Genomic DNA, 26,373 nt, shown 5'->3' with positions numbered 1-26,373 from the left:
GGAAGAACAACCGCCCCTCCACAGGCCAAGATCAAAGGCAGAGAGGGGCCGTGGGGGTGGGAGAGGCTCCTTGGAGCTGGGGGTTGCCACAGTCATGCCAGGGAGCTGCCCGCATTTGGCAATCGGTATTTTCCTTCTGAACATGGAGACAACAGCCAGACCCAGAAGGAAAAGTTTATAAAGTTTTCACTCTCCCCTGACTTTCTGAGGGTTAAAGAAACACTGAAAACAGGTCAGCATAAGTAACCAGGTTTCAAGCTTCCTCATCTTCTGATTCAGGGTTTCTGCTGCCCCGGTGTCTCCCGAACTAGAGCTGCCTGGCTGCACTCACTCCCTCCAGCCACTCCCTGTCCCCCCAGCTGCACAGGCTCCTGGGTGGCACCCACAGAGCTGTGCTTGCATCATTTCCGCTGCTCACGTAGCAGTGTCCAGGCAGCAAATGGTGCTAACACCTTGAGGCAGGAGAGGCAACCTGGACAGGAGCATGATACAGAGGGGGCTGGGGAAGAAGGGACCAAGAACTGGAACTGTAAGAGCGCAGGACCCCTGCCACCAGAGCGCTTGTTAGGGGCGATGGAGGTGGGGGTGTCTGCCTCTGGTTTCAGCTGAAACCTCTGAATCCTCAGACATTCCCAGTCTTTGCTGAAAAAAGAAATGGTTGTGCCAAATTTTCCTAAATATATTCTACAATCACACTTCTCGTGAGCAGTACAGTCCAGGTGAGCTGACTCTAAGCGAAACTGACATCCACATGCACACGAGTAGTCGCCCCAAAGGAAGTGAGCCTGGGGGACCCACAGAAGCTGCCCGCGTGGCCCAGCGCTTCTCCTCTTTGTCCTTAAGAAAGGCCCGGGAAGGGTTCAGGGGACAGAAGTTGAGGGTAGGAGGGACCAGCACTGTCAGAGGACTTGCTAAAGGTGAGACACAGACTTGACAAATATGTTATCCCTTCCCAGGAGGCTCTAAGGATCTACTGTGTCTCCATGTCACAGATTAGAAAACTGAAGCACAGATTAATTTAGGTTGCCAAGTGAATTACTGGAGGTGGGAAGTCTAAGAATTCAAAAATTTGGCTGGACTCAAAGCAAACTTGGGAATTTTGACTTAAAAATTCTTTACACTTTCAAACTTCCACCAACATTAAACCAGAAACTGCTTAGGCATCTGATAAGCCACATGACAGATGCTGACTCACAGGGTGGCTGAAGGTCACCAAACCCAACCAAGCCAAGACCAGAAAATCGTGGCCACCTCCTTTTGACTCTGAGGAGCTGATCTTTTCATTTCCACGTAGAAAGTATGGAAAATAGGTCAAAATAATTTTAAGCTATCCTAAAAGTCCAAAACTAAAAGCCTTTTATGCCAGCAAGAACAACAGTTATGATGTTCTTCAGGGAGACTCCTCCCCATAATGGTTTCTTATCTTCATCCAAGCGACTACCAGACCAAGTCCCTGTTAGAAAGTTTGAGGAATGGAAGCTCTGAACATGTATCTCATGGGAAAGCCACCCACCTCTCCACTGTTTCCCCCAAAGCACCCACAGGTTTGTAACTGTGAGGAGGCAAAGCAGTGCAGGACAGGAAGACCCGATATCCCAGTGCGTGCTCACTGCGGGCCAGGCCTGCTCTCGGGGAAAGAGACGGAGTGGCCGAGTGAAAGCCTGATTCCAGCACTGCTGCTTATGGGATAAGCTAACTTAAACTCCCAAAGCCAGTTTCATCTGCATAGTGGGGATAACAATACTTATCCAAGCGTGTAAGAAAATAATTTAAATGCTACCCAGGGAGCTTTCATTCTTTTCCTTGAAATAGTCTTCTATGTTTCTCTTTGAAAGGAGCTGGTGTAACTCCAACTCTGCCCTACCTGTCCCCACTCTGCCTTTCCCTCACGGAGAACCACAGGCTCCTGGTGGAGGCGGGCCTGCCTCCTCCTTTTTCTTTCTGAAGCTGGAAAGACCACCCCAGAGTCCCAGGTACAGGAGGCCTGAGACCATCTGTGGACCCAGGAGGAAGGTCAGCCTCGCCTTTGTGCTCATCTAGATTCTCAGCCTCCAGAGGCAGAGGAAAAGCTGGAAAGCAGGTGGCGCTGCCTGCCCCTGAGCCTGAGAGGACAAGCAGAAGGTACTACGGGAGTCAGCTGTGGACATGGTGGGGCTGCCTTCTCTCTCCCACCCAGGCCTTCCAGCTCCTCAGGGACTCCACACACCCAGGCCCACAAGCCCACAGAGAAAGACAAGCCCCTCCCAAGTGTCTCAGCACAGGGAGTACAGTGGTTCAGAATAAACAGAATACTCACCCAGGGAGACGGAGCTGCTGGAAGATGCAGATGCCAGCTTGAATTTTAATTAAAATGGTGATACAAGTCCTCAATGAGATGCAACAGCAACACACACAGGGGAGAAAAAAGATTTCCTATAAAACAAGATTTCCCAGCTAAATAACTCATCAAAGAGAAGAAGGTGGTCACAGAGAATTCTTGAATCATTCTCGGGTCACTGATGCAGAAGGTCAGGTCCAACAAATAAAGCAGAGACCATAAGTAGGAACAAATGAAGAGCACAGGGGACAGGCAGTATGACTTCCCAGCTAAGACAGAGAGAGAGAGAGAGAGGACAGATGAAAGACAGGCAGTAGAGGGCACCCAGCTCTGGACGTAAGTCACGAGACAAGAGCCATACGCTACCAAAGTTTCTGAATCTAAGGATAAAGAAAAAGAAAAGACTATTCTCTGGGCAGATCAAACTCGTATCTAAAAAGGAAACAGAATACGGAGATGGACGGGCCGTGGAAGTCGGAGCAGCCTGGACGGTGAGACAGCGTCTGGGTGCCGTAGGGCTTGGAAACAGTTCCCCAGGCGTCAGGATAGAGGCTCCTCAGCCATTGAGGTAGAATAAAAGGTCTTTGAAGATAAGAATTCAGAGTGTATACTGCCAGGCGCCACATACCACAGCAGAGAAACACAAGGAAGAAAAAGAGAGAAAACTGGTGACTAACGGGGTAAGCGGCCTTGGCCGCGGTGAGGCTGAGGCTGCCGCCTGCTCCGGTGTCCTTTCCGGCGCCTGTGAAGTGATGCATCGTCACCGTCATCGAGTTGTGTAGATTCTCATCACGCCTAAGCAGCGTAATCATCTCAGCCACACGCAAAGGACATGCAATTCAGATTTGCTATTCACATCTGAGTCACTTTTACTACAATTAAGCATTCTAAATGTAACTCAGATTGAAAATATAAACTTATGTGCTTTCTATAGTGAAATTCTGTAAGTTAAAGTATAAATGTAAATTATTAGTACAAGAGTAAAGTGCTGTAATAATTAAAGATCGGAATGGCCGACAATTTTATAATCAAAATGTAGTAAGATAAAGAGCTTTCAAACACTTAAGTCAAGGAACAGAATGAGAGTTAACACAAATATTACAAGTATGTAGTCTTGATAACGTAGAAAAAATTTTTATCCTTTAGAACTAATACTCATAAAGTTGAAGTCATGATGGAAGGCAGAAAAAGTTTGGATTATATCATAATCTTTGTAGAATTATTTCATGCATTAGCTTTCATAAGACTAAAGCAAACAGCCCTTAAGAATTTAATGTAACTTTATAATCATTCAATTTCATTCAGGCTATTAATATTCCAAGAAAAACTCTTATCTGGGAATTTCTCACCTAATGGAGATGTATTAAAATCACAAAGTGAACTCTGCCAGCTTAAAAATTCAGGAACAATCCTTAATTAAACATTCCACAATCTTTCATAACAACATCCACAATAAATCACTTTCAATCTATTAAAAATAATACAGTACCAAGAAAAGAAAGTGGTATAGAAAAATTTTATTGCTATCAGCCAAGTTTTAAAATTACCTTACAACAATGCCATTTAAGAGTACAATTTCTTGCAGTTTTAAGTCTATGGAAACTAATGCTACACTCAAAGTGGCTGTGAAATGATTACCATGGGGTAACTACCATTTTGAGTCGTTATTAAGAGAAGATAAAGAACTGTTGAATCCCGAACTATGAATCCTAGTTGTGAAGTTCCTCCTGGAAAATATGATACTTGAGATTTTTTCCTCTGTATGTGTGGCAAAGTGTTCCTTTCATGATACAAATAATTTCTTCAGGAAGATGCCAAAATCCATGCTCACATCCATCCTCACATACCAAAATCTGAAGTGCAGACAGAAATTGAGAAATGATTTTCTTATCATGAAAAAGACAACACCCTGGTCCACTACCACATTCCTAGTTTTTCCTCAAGTGACCGCTGGAAGTAGTAGCAACTACAGTCAGAAATAACAGAAGTAAAAATTACAAGTCAGGCAAAATCTGCAGTTTACTCCTAAAAAATACTCAAGAGAATACCTGTAAGCAGCAAACCAAGGGTTTAGTTCACGAGGTTTTGTCAATGACAGCGCATCATCTCACAGACCAAACAAGTTCTTAAGTCCAGGAGATGGAACAGAAGGTAGCATGTCTTTACCTTCAAGAGTTATTATTAATACAAGGAAGGAAGGTGCACTGTCATGACACAAGTCCCTGCACTGGAGACACAACCACTCTGCCACTTCCCCAGCTCAACAGGAAGCAAACATCTCTTCATTTCACAAGTGTTCAGGGGCACAGCTTAAGGTACAGGAGAGCCGCCCAGAATATAAAATAACTATTCTGTACTACACTGTCAACCTCCAGTATCTTGACACCTAAAATTTTTAACAAAATATAAATGCTTTGTTTTAGAAAACAAAACTTCAGACTGAATCTTTATCCTAGAAGTTCATTCTACAATTGGCTTCAACCCTGCCTTAGGCAAATGTTTAGCCATTTGGACAAAATGGGCAAAAAACGTGAACAAACGTTTCTCCAACACACAAATGCATAAACAGCAGTAAGCACATGAAAAGATGCTCAACATCACCAGTCATCAGGGAAAAGCAAATCAAAACCACAATGAAATACCACCTCCCATTAATTAGCACGGCTACTACCAAAACCCAAAAACACAAAAGCTGATGAGAACGTGGAGAAATTGAAACTCACACACATTGTTAACAGGCACCCGCCTTGTAAAACATTTTGTCAGTTCCTCAGAAAGCTAAACAGAGAGTCATCATGCTGCTGCTGCTGCTGCTAAGTGGCTTCAGTCGTGTGCGACTCTGTGCGACCCCATAGACGGCAGCCCACCAGGCTCCCCCGTCCCTGGGATTCTCCAGGCAAGAACACTGGAGTGGGTTGCCATTTCCTTCTCCAATGCATGAAAGAGAAAAGAGAAAGTGAAGTCGCTCAGTCGTGTCCGACTCATTGCGACCCCATGGACTGCAGCCTACCAGGCTCCTCCGTCCATGGGATTTTCCAGGCAAGAGTATTGGAGTGGGGTGCCATCACCTTCTCTGGATAGTTATCATGCGACCAAGCAATTTCACTCCTGGAGATATACCCAAGAAAAATGAAAACGATGTCCACACTAAAATTTGTACATGAAGGTTTTGGCTTTATTCATAATAGCAAACTACCACAATGGATCTCATTTCACATGCTAGCAAGGTAATGCTCAAAATCCTTCAAGCTAGGCTTCAATAGTACATGAACTGAGAACTTCCAGATGTACAAGCTGGATTTAGAAAAGGCAGAGGAACCAGAGATAAAGTCGCCAACATCCACTGGATCACAGAAAAAGCAAGAGAGTTCCAAAAAAACATCTACTTCCGCTTCACTGACTACACTAAAGCCTTTGACTGTGTGAATCAGAGAGATGAGAATACTGGACCACCTTACCTTCCTCCTGAGAAACCTGTATGCAAGTCAAGAAGCAACAGAACTGGACATGGAACAATGAACTGGTTCGAAATTGGGAAAGGAGTGCATCAAGCCTATGTATTGTCACTCTGCTTATTTAACTTATATCAGAGTGCATTACGTGAAATGCCGGGCTAGACGAAGCACAAGGTAGAATCAGGATTGCCGGGATATGCAGATGACACCACCCTAATGGCAGAAAGCCAAGAGGAACGAAAGAGCCTCTTGATGAATGTGAAAGAGAGTGAAAAAGTTGGCTTAAAACTCAACATTAAAAAACAAAGATCATGACATCTGGTCCCATCACTTCATGGCAAATAGATAGGGGAACAAGGAAACAGTGGCAGACTTTATTTTCTTGGCTCCAAAATCACTGTGGATGGTGACTGCAGCCATGAAATTAAAAGACGCTTGCTCCTTGGAAGGAAAGCTATGACAAACCTAGGCAGCGTATTAAAAAGCAGACATCACTTTGCCGACAAAGGTCCATAAAGTCAAAGCTATGGTTTTTCCAGTAGTTATGTATGTATGTTGAGAGTTGGACTATAAAGAAGGCTGAGCACTGAAGAACTGATGTTTTCAAACTGTGGTGCTTGAGAAGACTCCTGAGAATTCCTTGGACAGCAGGGCTTCCCTGGTGGCTCAGATGGTAAAGAATCCGCCTGCAATGAGGGAGACTTGGGTTCGAGCCCTGGGTTGAGAAGATTTCCTGGAGAAGGGAATGGCTACCCACCTTCAATCCTTTTGCCTGAAGAATTCCATGGACAGAGGAGCATGGCACACTATAGTCCATGGGGTTCCAAAGAGTCAGACTTTCACTTTTCACTTTCATTTGGACAGCAAGGAAATCAAATCAGTCCATCCTAAAGGAAAGCAACCCTGAATATTCATTGAAAGGACTGATGCTGAAGCTGAAACTCCAATACTTTGGCTACCTGATGCAAAAAGCCAACTTGTTGGAAAACATCTTGATGCTTGGAAAGATGGAGGGCAAGTGGAGAAGGTGGCAACAGAGGATGAGGTGGTTGGATGACACCATTGACTCAAACATGAGTTTGAGCATACTCCAGGAGATAGTGAAGAACAGGGAAGCCTGGTGTGTTGCAGTCCATGGGGTCGCAAAGAGTCAGACACGACTGAGCGACTGAACATAACAGCACAACAACATAATAGCAAGAGTGAAAACAGCCCATATGATCATCAGCTGATGAGTAAACACTGGAGACATTACGTTAATTCAAAGAAACCAGTCACAAACCACACACACCGTATGATTTCATTCATATGCAATTTCCAGAATAGGCAAATCCCAGAGACAGAAAGTAAATTCGTAGTTGCCTAAGGCCAGGTTTCCTTTGGGGATGATTAAATGTTCTAAAACTGACTGTTTATACAAATTGGGAATATATGAAGTTCCACTAAACTGTACACATAAATACAGGTAAACTGTGTGACCTGTGAATTTACCTCAGTAAGGCTCTTATCCCCAAAATGGAAAGAATTTCTATATCCAATGCATAAAAAAATAAACTTGATCAAAACACCAAATGTGAGGAAAAGAGAAAGAAAAAAAACAGACTGAATAATATTGAAGGAATGAAAGTGATGCTTGTTTGTCATGATTGAAGTGTGTACAGATTGATTTCTCCAACTAAAGAGTCTATCATATTGTGTCAAAATATATGTCGACCTCTATGCTGTTCCTGAAACACAGGCAGAAGGGGTTGGGAAGAACACACCAGGCAAGGAAGACAGCAGGCAATACGCGGAGGAGGAGAAAGCAGGAAAGACAAAGCTAACAGCAAACAATCTGGACTGAAAATTAAAGCACGAGGAAGAGGGTGTTATTACAGGCAGTTTGGTGGGGAGATATAAAAGGTGTTACGGAAACATGCACCAAATAACACGGCAGATAAAGACTTAAAAATGCAAGCACCTGGCAAAAACCTAGCTCTTCACATGGGAATATCTACTTGACAGGGAAAAAAACCCCACAGATGATAGGGAAACAGACAGGCACCCATTTCCCTCAAATAAAAAACATACATTTTTTTATTACCTCTGTATGCCACATTTGTAAAGATTAATTTGATATTTGGCAAGAAAGAAAACCTTTACAAACCTTTCAAATTAAAGATTTAAAGGACAGTTTGTTGACCACAATCCAATAAGATTAGAATTAAGTGATCAAAAAAAAAAGAATTAAATGATCAAGTAACAAAAAATCTTGACTAATAAATTAAGAGATATACACTTAGATCAAAGAGAAAAGGAGAACTTGGAAAAAACCTTGAAAGCAACAGAAAGACAATACTTCATACCAAAACTTACAGAATACACCAGAAAGTACACTCTAAGGAGATTTTAGTGTCAAATGCCTTCAACACTGAGATTTTTTTAAATGAGAAGAAACCACCTAAACCAATTATAAAAAGACAGTTCAATAAATGAAAAGAAAGAAGTTATAACAAAGGTAAATTTTTAAATTAAAAAAAATAACAGGGACAACTCAAAAGCTAATTTATTTTTTTCCACACTGTGCTGCATTTGGGATCTTAGTTCCCCAACCAAGGATAGAACTTGGGCCCTCAGCAGTGGAAGCAGAAGAGTCCTAACCACTGGACCACCAGGGAATTCCCTCAAAGCTAATTCTTTGAAAAGACCGATAATATAGACAGACACTTCACATGCCCAATTAAGGGTAAGACAGAGAAGATGGGTGACACGGGAGAGAAAAGGTGGAGAAATTGAAGTAAAGGGCAGGAGAGGAGGAGCTAGGGGAGAGAGGATGTGCAGATCCAGACCAGACTGAGAACAGACACATAAAAGCAAGTACAGATTATAAAAGCAAATCAAAAAGAACCATTTTGCAAAATCGCATGGAATTTTGCATTTAAGACTAGGAAAAATTGATGATTTCCTAGGAAAACATAAATCATCAAAATGATTCAAGATGTGGTAAATTCAGGAGTAGGAGGACCAGACAGGTTCACAGCTGAGTTGTATCTGACACATATTTTCACTGTTGAATGGCAGCAAGCAATTAAACAATAAACCAATTCATTTTATGAAGCTGCAGATAATTTTAATACCCAGACCTGAGAGAGATGAGAGGGGAAACAATGAACAAATCTGGCTTATGATGGGTTAGTTACAGAAACTCTAAACTAACACCAGCAAACAACATAATTCAGCCAACAGAGACCAAGTTGGATGTATTCCAGGGAAGTAAGGGAATCTCAGTACCAGGAAATTAATGAAATCTACCTCATCAATAAATTAAATGTGAAAAAAAAGAACCACACCAATAAATGCATTTTGATAAAAATAAAGGAATTGGATAAAAGTTTAGCAGCTATTCCTTTTAAAATTAAGTAAGCTCAAAAAAGAAGGAAGTTATTGATGAAGTATTCTTAAATGAGAACAGCATTAATAGAAAGGTATATAAAACAACCCTGTATCTGTTAAGCAATGACCCCTAAAGCTGCTACACACGATGTACATTCACAAATGTGTTTGTGTATGAGCAACAAGGGCTTCCCAGATGGCTCAGTGAGTAAAGAATCCCCCTGCAATGCAGGAGATGTGGGTCCCATCCCTGGAAAATTCTTGCCTGGAAAATCCCGTGGACAGGGGAGCCTGGCAGACTACAGTCCATAGGGTCACAAAGAGTCGCGACTAAGCACCCACACACACACGAGCAACAAGTTGTCAACAAGGACTACACGGAGGCAGGGAGTGATTCTAAAAAAATTTAGACTTCTAAAAAATTATTTAAAAGGGGGTAAAACAGGGTTGCAGTTAAAACAAAATTAGACAGTTCATGTGTATAATTTTTAAAAGACTGTACAGTACTAAAACTATCAAGAAGTGTTCCTTTTGTTTTTAACTCCAAAAGTATCACTGGCTTTTTTTATTCCCAGTAACAAATTTAGATACTCTCTTATCAATTTCACCTTTAAGTGGACTCTTTAATGGAAATATGTATTGGCTGCAGGTCAGAACTTAGGCACAGCCATGACTCTTCTATCCAGAGTGACTCCTTCTTGCCCAACTCCTGATTCTATCTCTGGGGGAGACACTGTGGAGCAGGGATCTGAACAAACCACCCCTGGCTTCCCTTGGTGCCACTCCCTAGTCACGTTTACTACAGCTCTGCAGAAGTGCTGATCCTGGCTGCTCCCTCAGCACCAGACACCCTTCACCAGACACCCTTCTTAAAACAGCATCTACCACTCCAGCCGCAAGTATTTGAGCACCTTCCATCTTCAGCACTGGGCTCCAAGCCTCCTGTATCCACTTCTCAAGACCCAGCTGCTAACACAGTGCCTGGCCCATCACAAGCCAGGTGAATTAAGTGTATTCAAAAGAAGATATGAAATCTGAACTCAAGAACTTTTCTCTGGGAGGCCATTCTGCTTTAGATTCCCAGTCAATTTTACTTAACCATTTTCCAGCCCGGCTGCCAATAACCTGCTGGAGTGAAAGAATGTTAACACACCTCAGGGGCACATGGCTTTGGTTGGCCCTTTGGCAGCAGGGACAATGGGAACTGCTCTCAGGAGCCCAACAAGACAACAGGGAGAGTACTTCGCTGAGTGCAAAGACCAGACAGGATCTCATAACTGGGTGCCATGCCGAGCTGGGATAGGTCCCCACTCCCTCCCAACAAAGCAAAGCATCCCACACACCACCCTCCGGAGTCTGGGCTGTACCCTGGCAGCCATTCCAACTTTCTTCATGTAATCTGCCATCTCCCTGAACGTACTTACACCTTTTCAAAATCTATTTCTTCTCTGCCAAAGTTCCTGAAGTTAAAAGTGTCTATAAGTGTAAGATACACAGTGTGGATTTACACTTGGTGATATCTACCTAAAATGCACCTCTTTCAATTTTAGAAGACTTCTCACTGTAGTTATCTCCAATTTCCAATTAAGTATACTTTTCCACGGCTTCCGTGGTGGCTCAGACAGTAAAGAACCTGCCTGCAATGCAGGAGACCCAGGTTCAATCCCGGGTCAGGAAGAACCCCTGGAGAGGGAAATGGCAACCCACTCCAGTAGTCTTGCCTGGAGAATTCTTTGGATAGAAGAGCCTGGCAGGCTACAGTACATGGTGTCACAGAGTCAGACACGACTGAGCAACTAACACTTTCACTTTCATACTGTTCCAGAGTCCGCTGGAATTCAGAATGCATGTCCCCTCGGATACCGTAATTATGGTCCAGTTCCCCAGCTAGCCAAGGAAATCAGATTGGAGATTTTGCTGAAATACACGAGTATTAAGAACAAACCAAAAGAAGCATTTTTATTTACCTCAAATGCTGCGGGCCAGGGAAGTAGGCATCATTACCGGCAAATGAAGAAGGTATAGATTTTTTTTAATGTGAATTCTGAAGTGAAGGCCTGCTCACCACAGAACCTCAGAACCATTACTCAGCACACCTCACTAACTCAGCAGGTGTCCCAGGGATGCTGATTTAAGATGTGGATTCTCCAGTTTCCCAAATGTAGAAGGAGCTCAAATAAGCAAGCCCTTCACTAACCATTCTTGAAATGATTCCACTTATTTATGATTTTTTCTTCCAGAAAAATCACCCTTTATCCCGATCCCTTATATTCTATTTTCTAAACTTGAGGAAACAGGTCTCCTCCTCTTCCGGTTCTTCTAAAGTCATTAAATGTTTAATTGCCTTTGCCACAGAAGCCTTTTAGAGTTTCTGAAACATCAATATTGTATCCACCTACTGGCTTCCTAGCCACCGTCTCAGAGAGGATGGAGCCCAGTAGATTCGAGAGCAGTAACTGCTTCTCCACTGACGTCTGTCACCCGCCTATGGGAGTCTCCCTCCATTCCCCCTGGGTCCCAGCAGAAGGCCCTTGATAGATGGAAGAGGGGTCCTGGGGCACTCACAGGGTGCTGCACACACAGGGCTTCCAGGGAGGGCGGGGAGACCAGCTGGACAGGTTCTGAGGCCTCTCACTCCAGCTTCAAAGGAAGCCCCCCTGGGTTTGTCCTGAGGTTCCTGGTTGCTAAAAAGTTTTAAAAATCTAAGCAGTACAATATCCATCATGCCCATTTTGGCCATATAGGAAAAAGAGTAGTTTAAAGGAATGAAAATCGGCTACCTGGAATGAAGCACCGGCTTTGTGCTCACCCATGTGTCTACTGATTCTCAGTGCTGGGCTCCACTGGGCCCCCTGCCCAAAATTTCAAGATGAGCACTCAGCAGAGACTGGGCCTTTTACCCTGGGCGTGCTCGCTCTCCACCAGAAGCTGACGACCAAGCCTCTTTCCCACCCCCTACTGCTTCAAAACATCAACGTGCAAATAATAACTGAGTCTAGAATGTCCAGTGCAGACAGATTACCTGCATTATTTCACCTGTTCCAAAGTTACAGTGGCAATTTCACTGAGAGAATGCAAAGAACTCATTTTTTTTTCTCTAGGTTTTTTTCTCATAATTTCTCCTTATGAATCCTTGTACAATCAACGAGAGCCCTGCTGATTTGAATTCACTTTTCCCCATCTATCTCTTTCCTTTAGCATCTGTGCAAATAGGATTCTGCTGGCTGCTGTAACCACCCACTCCCCCAGTCCCTGCCAAACGCATGATGGAGCAAACGAGAGAAGCTCATTTCTTCATAAATTTAGTCCATGGCAGATATGACTGATTCATGGGTGGCTTTGCTCCAAATGGTGATTCAGACACAAGGTTCTTTCACCTGGTGGCCCCAGTATCTCTGACACATCACAGGTCACCCTCCAGCTTTTGCAAAATGGTTCTTTTTGATTTGCTTTTATAATCTGTACTTGCTTTTATGTGTCTGTTCTCAATCTGGTCTGGATCTGCACATCCTCTCTCCCCTAGCTCCTCCTCTCCTGCCCTTTCCAACCCACTTCCCAGTCCAGAGTCCTGGTCTTCAATTTCTAGCTCCCTGCACGAAGTCGGGGAACAGTCGCTCTTTGTTCTATCCTGCAGGGCAAAAGAAATCATCACAGTTTTCTGCGGGGATAGTGATGATGGTGGTGATAAAGAAGACGATGATGATGAAAGTAATGAAGATGATGATGATGGTGGTGATGGCAGAGGGAGGCCCAGGAGCCTTGCTCCTCACCAGGCCTGAGAGTGGGGTCCACACTCTGACTCATCTACCACTGCCCAGAACTCAGGCAGCCACCCCTCTCACTGCAGGGGTGCTGGGGAAATAAATGCAGCCAATGCCTGGCATAAAAGTCAACAAGTGAGACAGATTTGGAGAATGACAATGACCTTCAACTCCGAGCCCCCTAAAAGAGACTTATTTTTCATTAGTTGATCTGACTGGCATAAATCATGGTGCACATGATGCTTGCTTATACCCGAATCAAAAGGACCATCCACCCTACGCCACGTAACCTCTCTGTGGCTCAGTTTCCACAAGTTGCTGCTGCTGCTGCTAAGTCACTCCAGTCGTGTCCGACTCTGTGTGACCCCATAGACGGAAGCCCAACAGGCTCCCCCGTCTCTGGGATTCTCCAGGCAAGAACACTGGAGTGGGTTGCCATTTCCTTCTCCAATGTGTGAAAGTGAAAAGTGAAAGTGAGGTCAGTCAGTCACGTCTGACCCTTAGCGACCCCACAGACTGCAGCCAACCAGGCTCCTCCATCCATGGGATTTTCTAGGCAAGAGTACTGGAGTGGCTTGCCATTGCCTTCTCCGTTCCACAAGTTAAAGAAGGAAAAATAATAGGACTAACTTCACACTGTTGTTGTGAGGATTACATAGGCTAGAAAGTGCTCAGGACACTCTCTGACACTTAGGAAGTGATACACAAGCGTTTGTTAAACAATTAATGGAGCACAAGCAGCTGGCTCCCCCACAGATTCCTAACAGAGTCCTGGCTTGAAGGTTAATTAGGAAGTGGGCAGGGAGTAGAAGCCCAAGGGTTGGAGAGTTCCCCAGTCTTCCATCCTGGATGGAAATCCCTGTAAAACACACCCCAGACTTGCTTTGGTGTCTTTCTGGGAAGAAACTCACTCCCTGTGAATCAACCTATCCACACTTCCACAATCTGGATGTTAAAAAATGCACAGGTCCTTGTAAACATTTATTCACTGATACCAATTTCCACGCCATTTAAAAAAATCTACTTCTGCATCCACCTATTCTTTTGTTCATCCAACAAAACCTGAGGAGCTACTGTGACCAAAACATCCAACATCTCAGACCCGGGAGAAAAATTAGCTTCAGTTCAGTTCAGTTCAGTCGCTCAGTCGTGTCTGACTCTCCACGACCCCATGAATCGCAGCACGCCAGGCCTCCCTGTCCATCACCAACTCCCGGAGTTCACTCAAACTTATGTCCACAGAGTTGGTGATGCCATCCAGCCATCTCATTCTGTCGTCCCCTTCTCCTCCCGCCCCCAACCTTTCCCAGCATCAGAGTCTTTTCCAGTGAGTCAACTCGTCGCATGGGGTGGCCCAAGTATTGGAGTTTCAGCTTTAGCATCAGTCCTTCCAATGAACACCCAGGGTTGATCTCCTTTAGAATGGACTGGTTGGATCTCCTTGCAGTACAAGGTAATTTTAGATTTTTGGAGACAATGACATTTGAACCAAGACCAGACCAGCAAGCAAGGGTTGCTATTCAAGTATTGAGAGGAAGAACATTCTAGGTGAGAGTCAGGGAGGCACAAAGGCTCTAAAATGGGCACATTAGGTGGCTGGAGAGTGTTGCAGGACGAGGGTCCAAAGGCATGTGGGAAAGGAAGGCGGCTAGGAGGCCCTGTGCAGGACTAGGGAACTACCTTTGACTTGAAGTTGAAGCCACTGAAAAGTTTTAAGCAGAGAAGAAAGTGGATAAGCTCAGGTTTGTAAAGATCACTCTTCTTCCACAGACAATGGGAAGGGAGATAGAGGCAGGGGGCAGAGAATCAACAAGACTGGAATCTGGGAACCCCAGCTGGCAGATGTCTCAGTTCTAAGCTGGAGGCAATGGCAAAGATATGAGAAGTAAAAGGATTTTTTTTCTAATTGTTTTAATAAATTAAATATACACTAATACTTACTAGGCATTTAATAAATTGAAAAAAGTATGGCCAGATAGTCATACTTCTGTAATAATTCTTCTTGAATTCACAAACGAGCAGAAGAAAGTTTTTTATACCATGTACCAATCTAGGCAGCATATCCCTTTACATGACATGAAATTTTAGGTTTTCTACTGTTCTTGTAGCATGACATCCTCCCCCTCACTGGAAGCTAATACTACACATCCCTTACCAATAAAGGTTTTACCAGCTTAACTTTGGTTGTCATATTCCCTCTTCCTTTCTTAAAAAGACCCTAGTGCTTCTCCACGGATTCCACCCTCTCTGAGCACTTATTTCTTGTCAAACCTGCTAGATTCCACTCCCCACAGGATCAGCAACTATGCCTGAACTTAGTACTCAGACTCTAGCTACAGCTACTTGCAGGGGTAACGATTACAGACATCACATTTCAAGGCACTGTCACCAAGGCTGCTCAGCGCAAGGGGAACGGGGCCCTCAGCAAAGATGGCGCACCTTCTACCCACCCCGCCCGGCCTTGGCCAAGTTGCTCCCTTGCTCAAGATGCCTTTTTCCTTCCTTTTCACCTGATTCATTTTTATTCTTTAGGATGCAGCTCAGGGGTCATCTCTGCCAGAGGCACCTCCTCTTCCCCAGCCCAGCTGGACTAGGTGAGGCACCTCTAGAATCCCATCTAAATCCGTGTTTACCTTGATCGCAGACTCTTATCTCATTTTCTTCACTTCATCTCTCTGACTGGACCCCAGGAGACATGCCTTACTTACCATTTTATCCCAGCAGGGTTCAATATGCCTGCTGAATTAATACATGGCGCATTCCATACACTGCTGGTGGGTGTGTAAACTGGAAAACCATCTGGCAGTATCTACTACAGCAGTGGTTCTCAACTGCAGATGACTGTGCTCCCCACTGGACACTTGACAGTGCCTGGCGATGTGTTTTCTGTCGTGACTAGGGGAAGCTGTGCCGTTGCCCTTCGCTGGGCAGAGGCCAGGAGTACTGCTGAGCTACTTCAATGCACAAGACAGCCTCCGCAACAAAGGGGCCCCCAGCCCACAGCGTCCACAGTGCTGGGGCTGAAACACGCGTCGACTCTATGACTCAGCAATCCTACTCCTAGGTATGAATACCCCAGGGAAATCATGGATATGTCCGTCAAAAACAAGCACAAGAACCCTGGTGGCAGCTGTATTTATAAAAGTCCCAAACTGAAAACAGTCCGAAAGTCCACTGGTAAGATAATGGATAGCAAACTATAGTATTTATACAATGGAATGCTACACAGCAAAATAAAAACAGATTGTTACATACATCTCAGATATAATGATGAACTAAGAACCCAGACCAAAATAACAGGCGAAAGTAATTGATGGTGACAGAAATCAGAACATGGCTACGCCTGGGGCAGAGAGGTACTGCCTGGAAAGGCACGGAGGGGTCCTCTCTACCTGGGCCTCGGGGGCTGCACGGCCGTGCTGTGCATGACTCTGCATTGCGTGTGTCACAGCTCAGTGGGCTTTATCACAGGGAACACACTCAGGACCACACTGCCAGCAGGAATTACACACTGATTTGCTGCCTTAGAAGCCAGACTTTCTAGTACACTGTTGACCAGAGTCTAAATAGGTGCATTTCCAGAAGGCTGTTTCACAAATATAAAAAAAAAAGTTAAAATGTACATCCTCATTCAATTCGGTTTTACGCTGAGGAATATATTAAAAATGTGCACATAAACTTAAACTTCAAGTATATTTATCACAGCATAAAAAATACAAATAAATATTTGTAAACACAAGGGAGAGGGGGGAATGAGCCCAATACCCACCCAAAGGGAACAGATTCTTTAAAAAAGACATTTTATAATTTAAATGGAAAATGTTTACAATATATTACTTAGAATTAAAAAGCAGGTCACCCAATAATACATAACTTAAGATATATGAAGACTACATTCAAAGTGATAACTGTGATTACCTCTGCGTAAAGGAGATTATGGGATTTTTAAAAATTTTACCATTTTTTTCGTTTCTTCCTAAAATGAACATATATTAAGAAAAAAAAACCCACAATCACAGCTCTTTAAAAATAAGGGTGAGTTTTAGACTGTAAGACTTAGTAGACTACACTGCACTCCCAGGGGCTGGTGTGTCCAAAGCCCTGCTCCCTGCAGAGGAGCTCTGACCTCCCGTGACAATGGCTCAGGGGCGCAGGGGTTAAATTAGAAATGAGATAAAATCCTAGCTCTTCTGTTTCATTCCTCAATGGTGGGACTGGTTACACAAATATACCTGCATTAAGCCTCACAGAACTATACATGCTTTCAAAAAAGTAAATAGTACATCCACGGATAAACATGAAAATAAATATAAATATTTTTTACTGAAAAAAAGTCTAGATTAAAAAAACAAAACAACGTCACTACCTTTCCTGAATTATCAAGTCTGAGTACTTAGATGGTGCTGATCACTTAGCCAAGGTCATCTCATTACCTCCAAGACTCTGGGAGAAAAGACCAACCTCTTTCTCTGTAAAGTGCAGAAGAGAACTTCTCCCACAGAGTTCCTGTGAGGATTCAGTGCAATAATGCATGAGAAAGCAAGGTACAGAGGCACATTGTGTGTTATTATCCTCATCGTGAGCTCGGTTCCCCATCACAGGGAAAGACTCCTGGAAAAAGAGTAAAACATCTCTCCCACGAAGCTCCCTTCTCTGAATTCTGTGACTGGGAACACACTTCAGTATCAGGGAGGACTGCATGTGATTTATCTCACAGCTTACTATGATCTGAGCTCCTCCTGGAGCTACAGAGCTAGAGGTGGGAGCAGCTGCTTACCTGACAGAGAGAGAGGGGTCCAGGACCTTAGCTCACAAATTCCATTACAGTAGAAGGTATTGGTTTAATTCTGGTTTTAAGAAAAAGATGCTTCTCTTCCTTGTTAGTCAAAAAGATTCTAAACCAAATAAACCAACAACAAACTCAAGAGATAAGACATTTCACAGTGTTGATTTTCAAGGCAATATGTTCCTCCCTAGCTTCTCAAGGTCATCCCTCCCCACTGAATGATGACTGATGGTGGCTGATACGGTACACGGGAAGAAAACTCCTGTTAAGTCCAACCTCTTATGTAAAGAGCAAGCTCAGACCCCAGCCTGCCACAACAAAGGACCCACAAAGCTGAACAGAAGGGTCCTGAGTGTCTGTGGATCTGCCCGTTCCTCTGCCTCCCCAGAGAGAAAAAATCACCAGAACGCTCAGAAAGGGCAGGAGCCCCAAAGCAGCTGAATTTCACGCTGCTTCCAAAGAGTGAGTTTGCATGCTATGTTGGTTGTTTCCACAGTAGGCAGATAAGGCTGAGAGCTTGACAGGGACTGTCCTAGGGGGGTGCCCTGCAAGGATAGAGTTCTGGGCCCTGAGTCCCCACACATTCTGTTCCCAGGCTGACCTTCCATCCACACAGGGGTTAAAAGCCTGTCAGCCAGCCAGCGCAGCAAACAGAGGGAATCCTTGTATTTAAATCATCCCAGGGGGATCCAGGAAGAGGAGAAAGAAAGGAAGTGGGTGTGAGGGAGAGGACCTCCGCTCCCATAAGTGCCTGCTGTACTTCTAGGGAGCCTGATCCAGGAAGCTAAATACACTGGGTAAAAAACAGGAGGAGAAGGCTGAGGAAACCAGAACAGCTTGAAGGGCAGATAGGAGTCTCAACCTTAACATCACAATACTCCTCCCACCACCTCCCCACTCTGCCACCTCAGTCTCCCTACTGTGTGCTCCCCTCCCATGGGGCCAAAGGCAGCTCTGAACGCAGATGAAAAGTACAATGGTGCCCAGTGTCTCTCTCCTACACAGCGACTCGCTGAAAAGGGTTCCAGGTTATCAAGAGGGTCCCCAGACATCGGTCATAATTTCCTTCTGATAGAAGAAACCACACTCAGCATAAGCAATATACATTTACAATTAAGACAGTCACACCCATATATGCTATTTCCATACGTGTATTGTTTTGTTTGTTTTCATAGTAGGAGGCAAGCAGGAAACCTGTTCCGTGAGTCTAGAATCCTTTGCTTTCCTCATCTGAGTCTAGCAACAACGGCAATTTCTATTAGGGGTTTTCTCTGATGAACGCGGATTACAAATCAAAATGTCACCTTCTTGCTTGGTCCTCTTCCCACCAGATCAGCCCAGTGAGACCCATCAATAAACTGGGAAACAAAGATGCAGGGAAATGCAGCTTGCATTCCTGGAATTGAGGAACACACTCTGGCTGGAGGGTCTTATCTATTGGACTTGGTAAACTTCACAGGTTGACCCTCTTTGCTCTCAACTCTGGGTGACCTGGGTGCAGCTCTCAAGCCTCTTAAGACACATCTGTCTCCATACCACTAAGACACAGGGATATTTTTCTGACCAGGAGCATATTTCTGCATCTATTTTCAGCCCCCATAAATCATTTCCATTGTTTTAGGGAACCTGAATTCTTACATAATAAACCATCAACCTCATCCCTCTACCACCACCCAAATTTCCCTCAGGGAGAAGTGCTGCAAAGAGAAAGAAAATTCTTAATTAGAGCTGCACTCCTACACAAAATAGGAAAACAAAACTAGGTATCAGTCAGTCAGTCAGTTCAGTCGTTCAGTCGTGTCCGACTCTTTGCGACCCCATGAATCACAGCATGCGAGGCCTCCCTGTCCATCACCAACTCCTGGAGTTCACTCAAACTCACGTCCACCGAGTTGGTGATGCCATCCAGCCATCTCATTCTCTGTTGTCCCCTTCTTCTCCTGCCCCGAATCCCTCCCAGCATCAGTCTTTTCCAGTGAGTCAACTAATAGCATCAAATAACCACTGCTGTTGCTGCTAAGTCGCTTCAGTCGTGTCCAACTCTGTGCGACCCCATGGACTCTGTGCAGCCCACCAGGCTCTCCCATCCCTGAGATTCATCAGGCAAGAGTACTGGAGTGGGTTGCCATTTCCTTCTCCAATGCATGAAAGTGAAAAGTGAAAGTGAAGTCTCTCAGTCGTGTCCCACTCCTAGCGACCCCATGGACTGCAGCCTACCAGGCTTCTTCATCCACGGGATTTTCCAGGCAAAAGTACTGGAGTGGGGTGCCATCGCCTTCCCTGCAAATAACCACTAATAATCTGGTTAAAGTGCTTGACTGTGATTCTCAGATCTAGGTATGAACTCAGTAGACATCTGAAGGAAGCAGAATTTAAACCTAACACCAATTGCTCTTCATGCTTAACTGCTGCAGTGGTAAACTGCTCTGCTGCAGAATTTCTCCCATTTATAGGCTACTAAGAAACATAATATTGCTTTAAAAATGCTAACCTTCTCAAACCAGCCCTGTCAAATCTTATTCATAACCAGGCTTAACCTAACACAACTTCCCTATTTTCCCCAATACAGAACGCTGTAATCCGCCCAAGCAGACATACATCTCAGGTGTTCTGAGATCAAAAACTGAATCACAGACACTACAGCATAAAGCCTGCCAAACCAGGGCTCTGGGCAGGTACAATTCTTAAGAGCCAATAGGAAATCGGTTGTGTGGGGCTGGAAGACCGTATGACATTTTGGAAAATATAGGGGTGGAAAAGGATTATACAGAGTGATGTGACTGAAAACTCCCAAACTCTTAATCAAAGCCCAAATAAGAAAATGCTTTTAAATTGACCCACCCCAAACACTGTACAGCTAACTTGGACTCTGGAAGCCCAGCTGTAGCTTAGTAAATTCACACTGCAGCCAGCCTGCTTGAGGTTTGCAGACCACTCCCTGCTGAGAAGCCAGCCAGCCCGACCAGCAGGCTGCAGCGTGATGTCCTGATCCCAGTCCAGGACCAGCCAGGAGTCCATCGAGCCTGTCCTCCTATGTGCTGTGTTTCCCACTGGTTGAACAATCATCAGGGAAAGCGGCAGGAAAAGTTGCGTAACGCCCAGCATCAAGCCCACTGCGGCCACTCCCTGGTCGTCAACATTGCCAGTTGCACGCAAGCCCATCCATGAAAATAGTGTGCAGAAACAAGGGACTGCCACAGAAGACCAAGAAGGCCGCAGAACAAGGAACAAAGCATCAGAGGACAAGTAGGAACGGCGGGCCTCCACCTCCCAGAGAGGACAGAGGCTGCTGAGCTTCTGAAGGGAAAGTGGAGATATTTTAAAACCAACTCCCCAAAAGGAGGCAGCAAAGAGGATCTCAGGCATCGTAGCTGCTAGCCTTTCTCCGACCTTCTCCAGCTGGTCTATGACCATAGCAATAAGCAGGAAACACATAAAAAGCTCCTTCTGTTGAAGCAAGCGCCTTAACGCTGCTAAACTGATCCTTTCACTCTTCCCTGTTTTTCACAAGAGATCCTGAAAGGCACAACACGGAAACTTTCTCAGATTAACTGGAAAAAACTAAAGTCCAGTGAAGACGCCACTGGTAACCTTTCAGCCTCGCTCCAACGGCTACCTGCCCCACACCTAGCATCTGGGTAAGCTTGCTCTGGAGCCAGCAATACAAAATGACTCCCCCAGACCCAAGACAAGTCAGGTTTCCAGTATTCCTTCAACTAGTAAAGTCTAACTCACCCATAAGGAGAGACCCTACAGGTGTGATTGGCTTCCGTTGCAGGATGCGGGGACACTCCTAGCAAGTGAGGGGAGCACCCCCCCCACCCACGTCCTCGCCAGCGGCAAAGTGCTGCTGCGGCCTCGCCTCTTCCTGTCCACCCATGAGGAGTCGGCAGAGCCCCCGCACGCAGCCTCGCTCGCACTTTAGAGCCCCGCTCCTGCAGCCTCGTTTGTTTCCTGAAACGCACGGCTGCCACCCGCAAGCCGGCCGGCGGAGCATCTGGAATTCTCGCGCCGGGGCGGCCTGGCCTCCCCCGGGCCGCGCCTTACCGCCAGTGTCTTCGAAGCGCGGGGGCGGGCGGTCCCGCAGTGTGGAGCTCCAGCCCGCGCCAGCCTCGTCCTCCTCCGACTCCTGCGCGGCGGGGGCGCCAGGCGCCGGGGAGCCGGGGCCCCGCGCGGGGCCGGGGCGCTCGGGTTCGTCGTCCGAGGAGGCGGCCGAGGAGGAGCGCGAGGCGGCCGACGTGCTGTAGAAGGGATTCCCGCCGCTGTCAGGGCCCGATTCGCCAAACACGTCGTCCGAGATGTGCAGGCTCTCGTAGCGCGCGCGGGCCGCCTCGAGCAGCGCCGGCGCCCTCCTCCGCGCGGCCCCGCCGCCCTCGGCCATGGCCCCGGCCGCCGCCCGCGCGCCAGCCCCCCACAGCGCCTCCCAGCCGCACGCGCCGGGCCCCGGGCCCGCGCCGCGGCCCGCCGTCCCCCACCACCGCAGCCCGCAGCACAGTGCCCGCCGCCCCGCGCCCGGCCGGCCCGCCGTCTTGGCCGCCGCGGGCCCAGCGCCCGGGGAAACGCCTCGGAGCTCGGGCGCCGCGGACCGCGGGCCGCGGCGGGAGGCAGGGGTTGCGGCCCGGACCGAGCGCCGCCGCTCCGACCGCCGCTGCGTCTCCTAGGCGCCCGCCGCGAACCCGCGCGCCCTCCCAGCGGCTCTCCGCGCTCCCTCGCCGACCTTCCCGGGCGCGAGCCGCCAGAGGCGGGCCCGCCTCCTCGCACTTCCAGCCTGCCGGCCAATTGGGAGCCAGGCCCGGGCGCGGCGGGAGGGGCTGGGCGGGCCTTGCGCCGGGGACGCCCACCCGCCCTCCCCGCCGGGGCTGGGCGAGGCGTCGCGATCCGGCACGGCGAGCGGGCAGAGGCGGTGAGCCGGAAGGACAGCCGCGGCCCCGGCCGGTCCCCTCGCTTGTAGGCACTCGCCTCCCGGGACAGCCACCGCAGGCCTCTCGCTGCCCTCTGAGGGGAAGGGCGGAACCAAATAGGTGGGAGAGAGACGCAGTGTGCTCTTCTGCCGCCCAGTCCCGCTGACGGTGCACGGACCCTCCGCGTTCCTGTTCCCTTCCGCAGTCCGCGCCCTGAGTTGGGCGCCGGGGAGCTGTCCGTCCCATTGGTTCTGAATCAGGCGCTACGGAAACGCTCCAGGTAGGCGAAGGGTCACAGTTCCGTGGCTGCTGCCCGTGGGTCACGGTGGGCTGCGCCGCTTGCTCCTATAAATACAGGGCTGTCTGGCTTCAGGGAACCTTGTTCCAATTAGGAACCATCCTCACCGGTCCATTTCTGAGGTCAGATGCTCACTCAGTCTCCCTTTAACACCCCTGTAATTTGAGAGTGGCAGCATCTGCAGTTAGGTAGACAGTCATTCGTCATCGTTCTTCACATTTGACATCTTTTTAAATCAAAATAACCAACATATTGATTATTCTAAAACACTATTTCAGTATCTCCTCCACTCACACGTTTGAAACACAGTCATCTGTTAAAATATAGCACAATCACCTGGACTTAAGTGCTTTGATAAATAGAACAGAAAGGTTCCAACTGCCCCTTTTCCTTGGGCAGGAGTGTGTGACTATCATCCTGTTGATGGTGGTACATATGATCAGTCTGTCTTGTCTTCTTGCTCCCCTCTCCCTCCCATAAATAGCGCAATAAGTCACATTGATGTTAATTGGGCCATAAAGTCACTATTGCTCTGAAATAAAATAAACCCATGGCAATGTGAGGACTTACAAATCCAACTGGGTATTAATTAAATAATTACACAAAATGGAAAGACATGTTGCTATTTATAAGCGTGCCTAAAGAATGAAAATGTGGGGACCACTTTGCCACCAACAGGCAGGCAATTCCATTCTTGACCTCTCATCCCAGTCCCCAAGATTCCTCTTCCCAAACCAGAGCCACTGTATAGGCAGAAATTCATGATAATCACGAAAAGACACTATATAAAAAAGGAAGGGATTCACATCACATTGTTTGCTACATGATTGACTGATTCTTTCAACTTCCTTAGAAGAATTATGCCACAGAAAAGAAATAATTTCTGGCATATCTACATACTGTGCCAACTGGCCAAAAAGTTTGAAGAGGGTATGTACAGGTTCTCATGCTTACCACAAAGTGTCATGTGAAACAGATTGAAGGCGCAGGGAGCAAAATAAGACTCCATACCTCAAGTGCAAATTCTGAAATTAGAAATTGTCTAAGATTCCTGTAAGATTTTATGTTGTCTGTTAAAAATAATAGAATGAGGTCCAGAGAGTTGGAGTCGATAGGGAAGAGTTTCTTCTCTTCTTCAGGGCTCCTCTGGTGCCTCAGACAGTTAAGAATCTGCCTGCAATGCGGGAGACCTGGGTTTGATCCCTGGGTTGGGAAGATCCCCTTGAGGAGGGCATGACAACTCCCTCCAGTATTCTTGCCTGGAGAATCCCTATGGACAGCGGAACCTGCTGGGCTACAGTCCATGGGTCACAAAGAGTCAGACATGACTGAGCGACTAAGCACAGCACGGTTAAAAATAATTGAATGGGATCCAGAGAGGCATATTCTATAGGAAAGAGTTTCTTCTCTTCTTCAGGTAGCCAATGAAAAAGTCAGCAGCTAAGGTAACTTGTGTGTTTTTAAAACAATAGATTGCTTTGCTGCCCATCCGTTCCTTTCCTTTCCGTTCGGTCGCTCAGTCGTGTCCGACTCTTTGCGACCCCGTGGACTGTAGACTAACCAGGCTTCTCCGTCCGTGGGATTCTCCAGGCAAGAATACTGGAGTGGGTTACCGTTTCCTTCTCCAGGGGATCTTCCCAACCCAGGGATCAAACCCGGGTCTCCCGCATTGGAGACAGACACGTTAACCTCTGAGCCACCAGGGAAGCCTTTGCTGCCCATAGGAAGCACAAAACTGAGCAAAGGCAGTTACAAGCATGGACACAGTCTTCTACTGTCCTTAATCTGCATTTGTCTGGTACTAATCCCAAGGAGCCTTTGTGCTTCCTAGGCCCAAAGTGCTTGTAACTCACACAGCACATCACAATGGAAGAGGATTATATGGTCACAAAAGACTGGGAAATCAAATTGTTACCCCAAAGCTTGTCAAAGAAAAATTATATGACTGTTCCAGTTTAGAATCACTGTTTAGCATGTTACATTGTTTAACCCAGTTAAGTAAAAACCAAGAAAAGTAAAAATATTCCAACCTTTTAAGACAGGTGGCTGCTTCTCATTGTGGAGGGAAGAGAGGAAACGGAGAAAAACAGCTGGAAAATAAAAGGCAAAAAAGCTTCCCCGTCTACCTGGCAACTTCCTACTTGATGCTACCATGATGATTCCACATCATTAACTTTTATAATTAATGTATTTGTGAGGATAATTACAAAACCAATATTACACTAAGATCTTTTAATTCTGAGTAATTTGAAAACATCTTCCAAGTAATATAGCTTCAAAATATAATTAGGAGATCAGTCCTGGGTGTTCATTGGAAGGACTGATGTTGAAACTGAAACTCCAATAATTTGGCCATCTCCTCATGTGAAGAATTGACTCACTGGAAAAGACTCTGCTGCTGGGAGGGATTGGGGGCAGGAGGAGAAGGGGACGACAGAGAATGAGATGGCTGGATGGCATCGCCAACTCAATGGACATGAGTTTTCTTTTTTTATTGGAGGCTAATTATTTTACAATATGATATTGGTTGGTTTTGCCATACATTGACATGAATCTGCCCCGGGTGTACATGAGTTCCTCCTCCCAACCCCCCCTCCCACCTCTCTCCTCCCCTTAGCCTCCCTCTGGGTCATCCCCGCATACCAGCCCCGAGCATCCTGTAACATGCATTGACCCTGAACTGGCGATTCGTTTCACATATGATAATATACATGTTTCAATGCCATTCTCCCAAACCATCCCATCCTCACCCTCTCCCACAGAGTCCCAAAGACTGTTCTATACCTCTGTGTCTCTTTTGCTGTCTCGTATACAGGGTTATCATTTGCATCTTTCTAAATTCCATATATATGCATTAGTATCGATGGACATGAGTTTGAGTGAACTCCAGGAGTTGGTGATGGACAGGGAGGCCTGGGCGTGCTGTGATTCATGGGGGTCGCAAAGAGTCGGACACGACTGAGCGACTGAACTGAACTGAACTGAATTTTAGTTTAATATTGAGCTTTTGGTTTATAGTCTTCTCAATGAGCTCCAAATTGCAAAAGCAATTCATTTGTGTAATAGATTCCTTAGGATTTGATTTGTTAAGCCAGGGATTTGTACTTTTAGGTACCTGGGGCTAATAGCTGTATTTCTCCTTTCATGGCATAGTACACTTTTGTTGTATGTACAACAAAAGAAAAAATACTTCCATTTAAACTACGATACAATGTTTCCTTTTCCCTAATAATTTAAATTTAAACATATTGGAAAAAATAGTTGACAATTGTTTAGATTATCAAATCTAAACACAGATACAGATTTTTATCATGTGTCACTCTAATGAACACATAAAAATATAGTAAAATAATTGAATAGCATTTTCCTAAAACTTCATCTTGCTAGGGACTTCCCTTGTAGCTCAACTGGTAAAGAATCTGCCTGCAATGTGGGAGACCTGGGTTCAATCCCTGGGTTGGGAAGATCCCCTGGAGAAGAGAA

The 26,373-nt window shown here is 46.0% G+C and overlaps 1 protein-coding gene across 1 annotated transcript in view; it reads right to left on the bottom strand.

The window, feature by feature from the left end:
- The window catches only part of PGBD5 (piggyBac transposable element derived 5), a 105,641-nt gene extending 83,260 nt beyond the window's left edge, over nt 1-22,381 (bottom strand). Inside the window, exon 1 of the mRNA XM_055425864.2 lies at nt 21,739-22,381. Within this exon, the coding sequence (XP_055281839.1) occupies nt 21,739-22,072 (334 nt within the window). The 5' untranslated portion in view covers nt 22,073-22,381. The remainder of the gene's footprint in view (nt 1-21,738) is intronic.
- Nucleotides 22,382-26,373: the final 3,992 nt, after the last annotated feature.

This window comes from Moschus berezovskii, chromosome 12 (assembly GCF_049115385.1).
Source record: "Moschus berezovskii isolate FMDL1 chromosome 12, NW_MosBer_1.0, whole genome shotgun sequence".
In the NCBI taxonomy this organism is placed as follows: domain Eukaryota; kingdom Metazoa; phylum Chordata; class Mammalia; order Artiodactyla; family Moschidae; genus Moschus; species Moschus berezovskii.
This window is presented reverse-complemented; position numbering and strand designations above follow the sequence as displayed.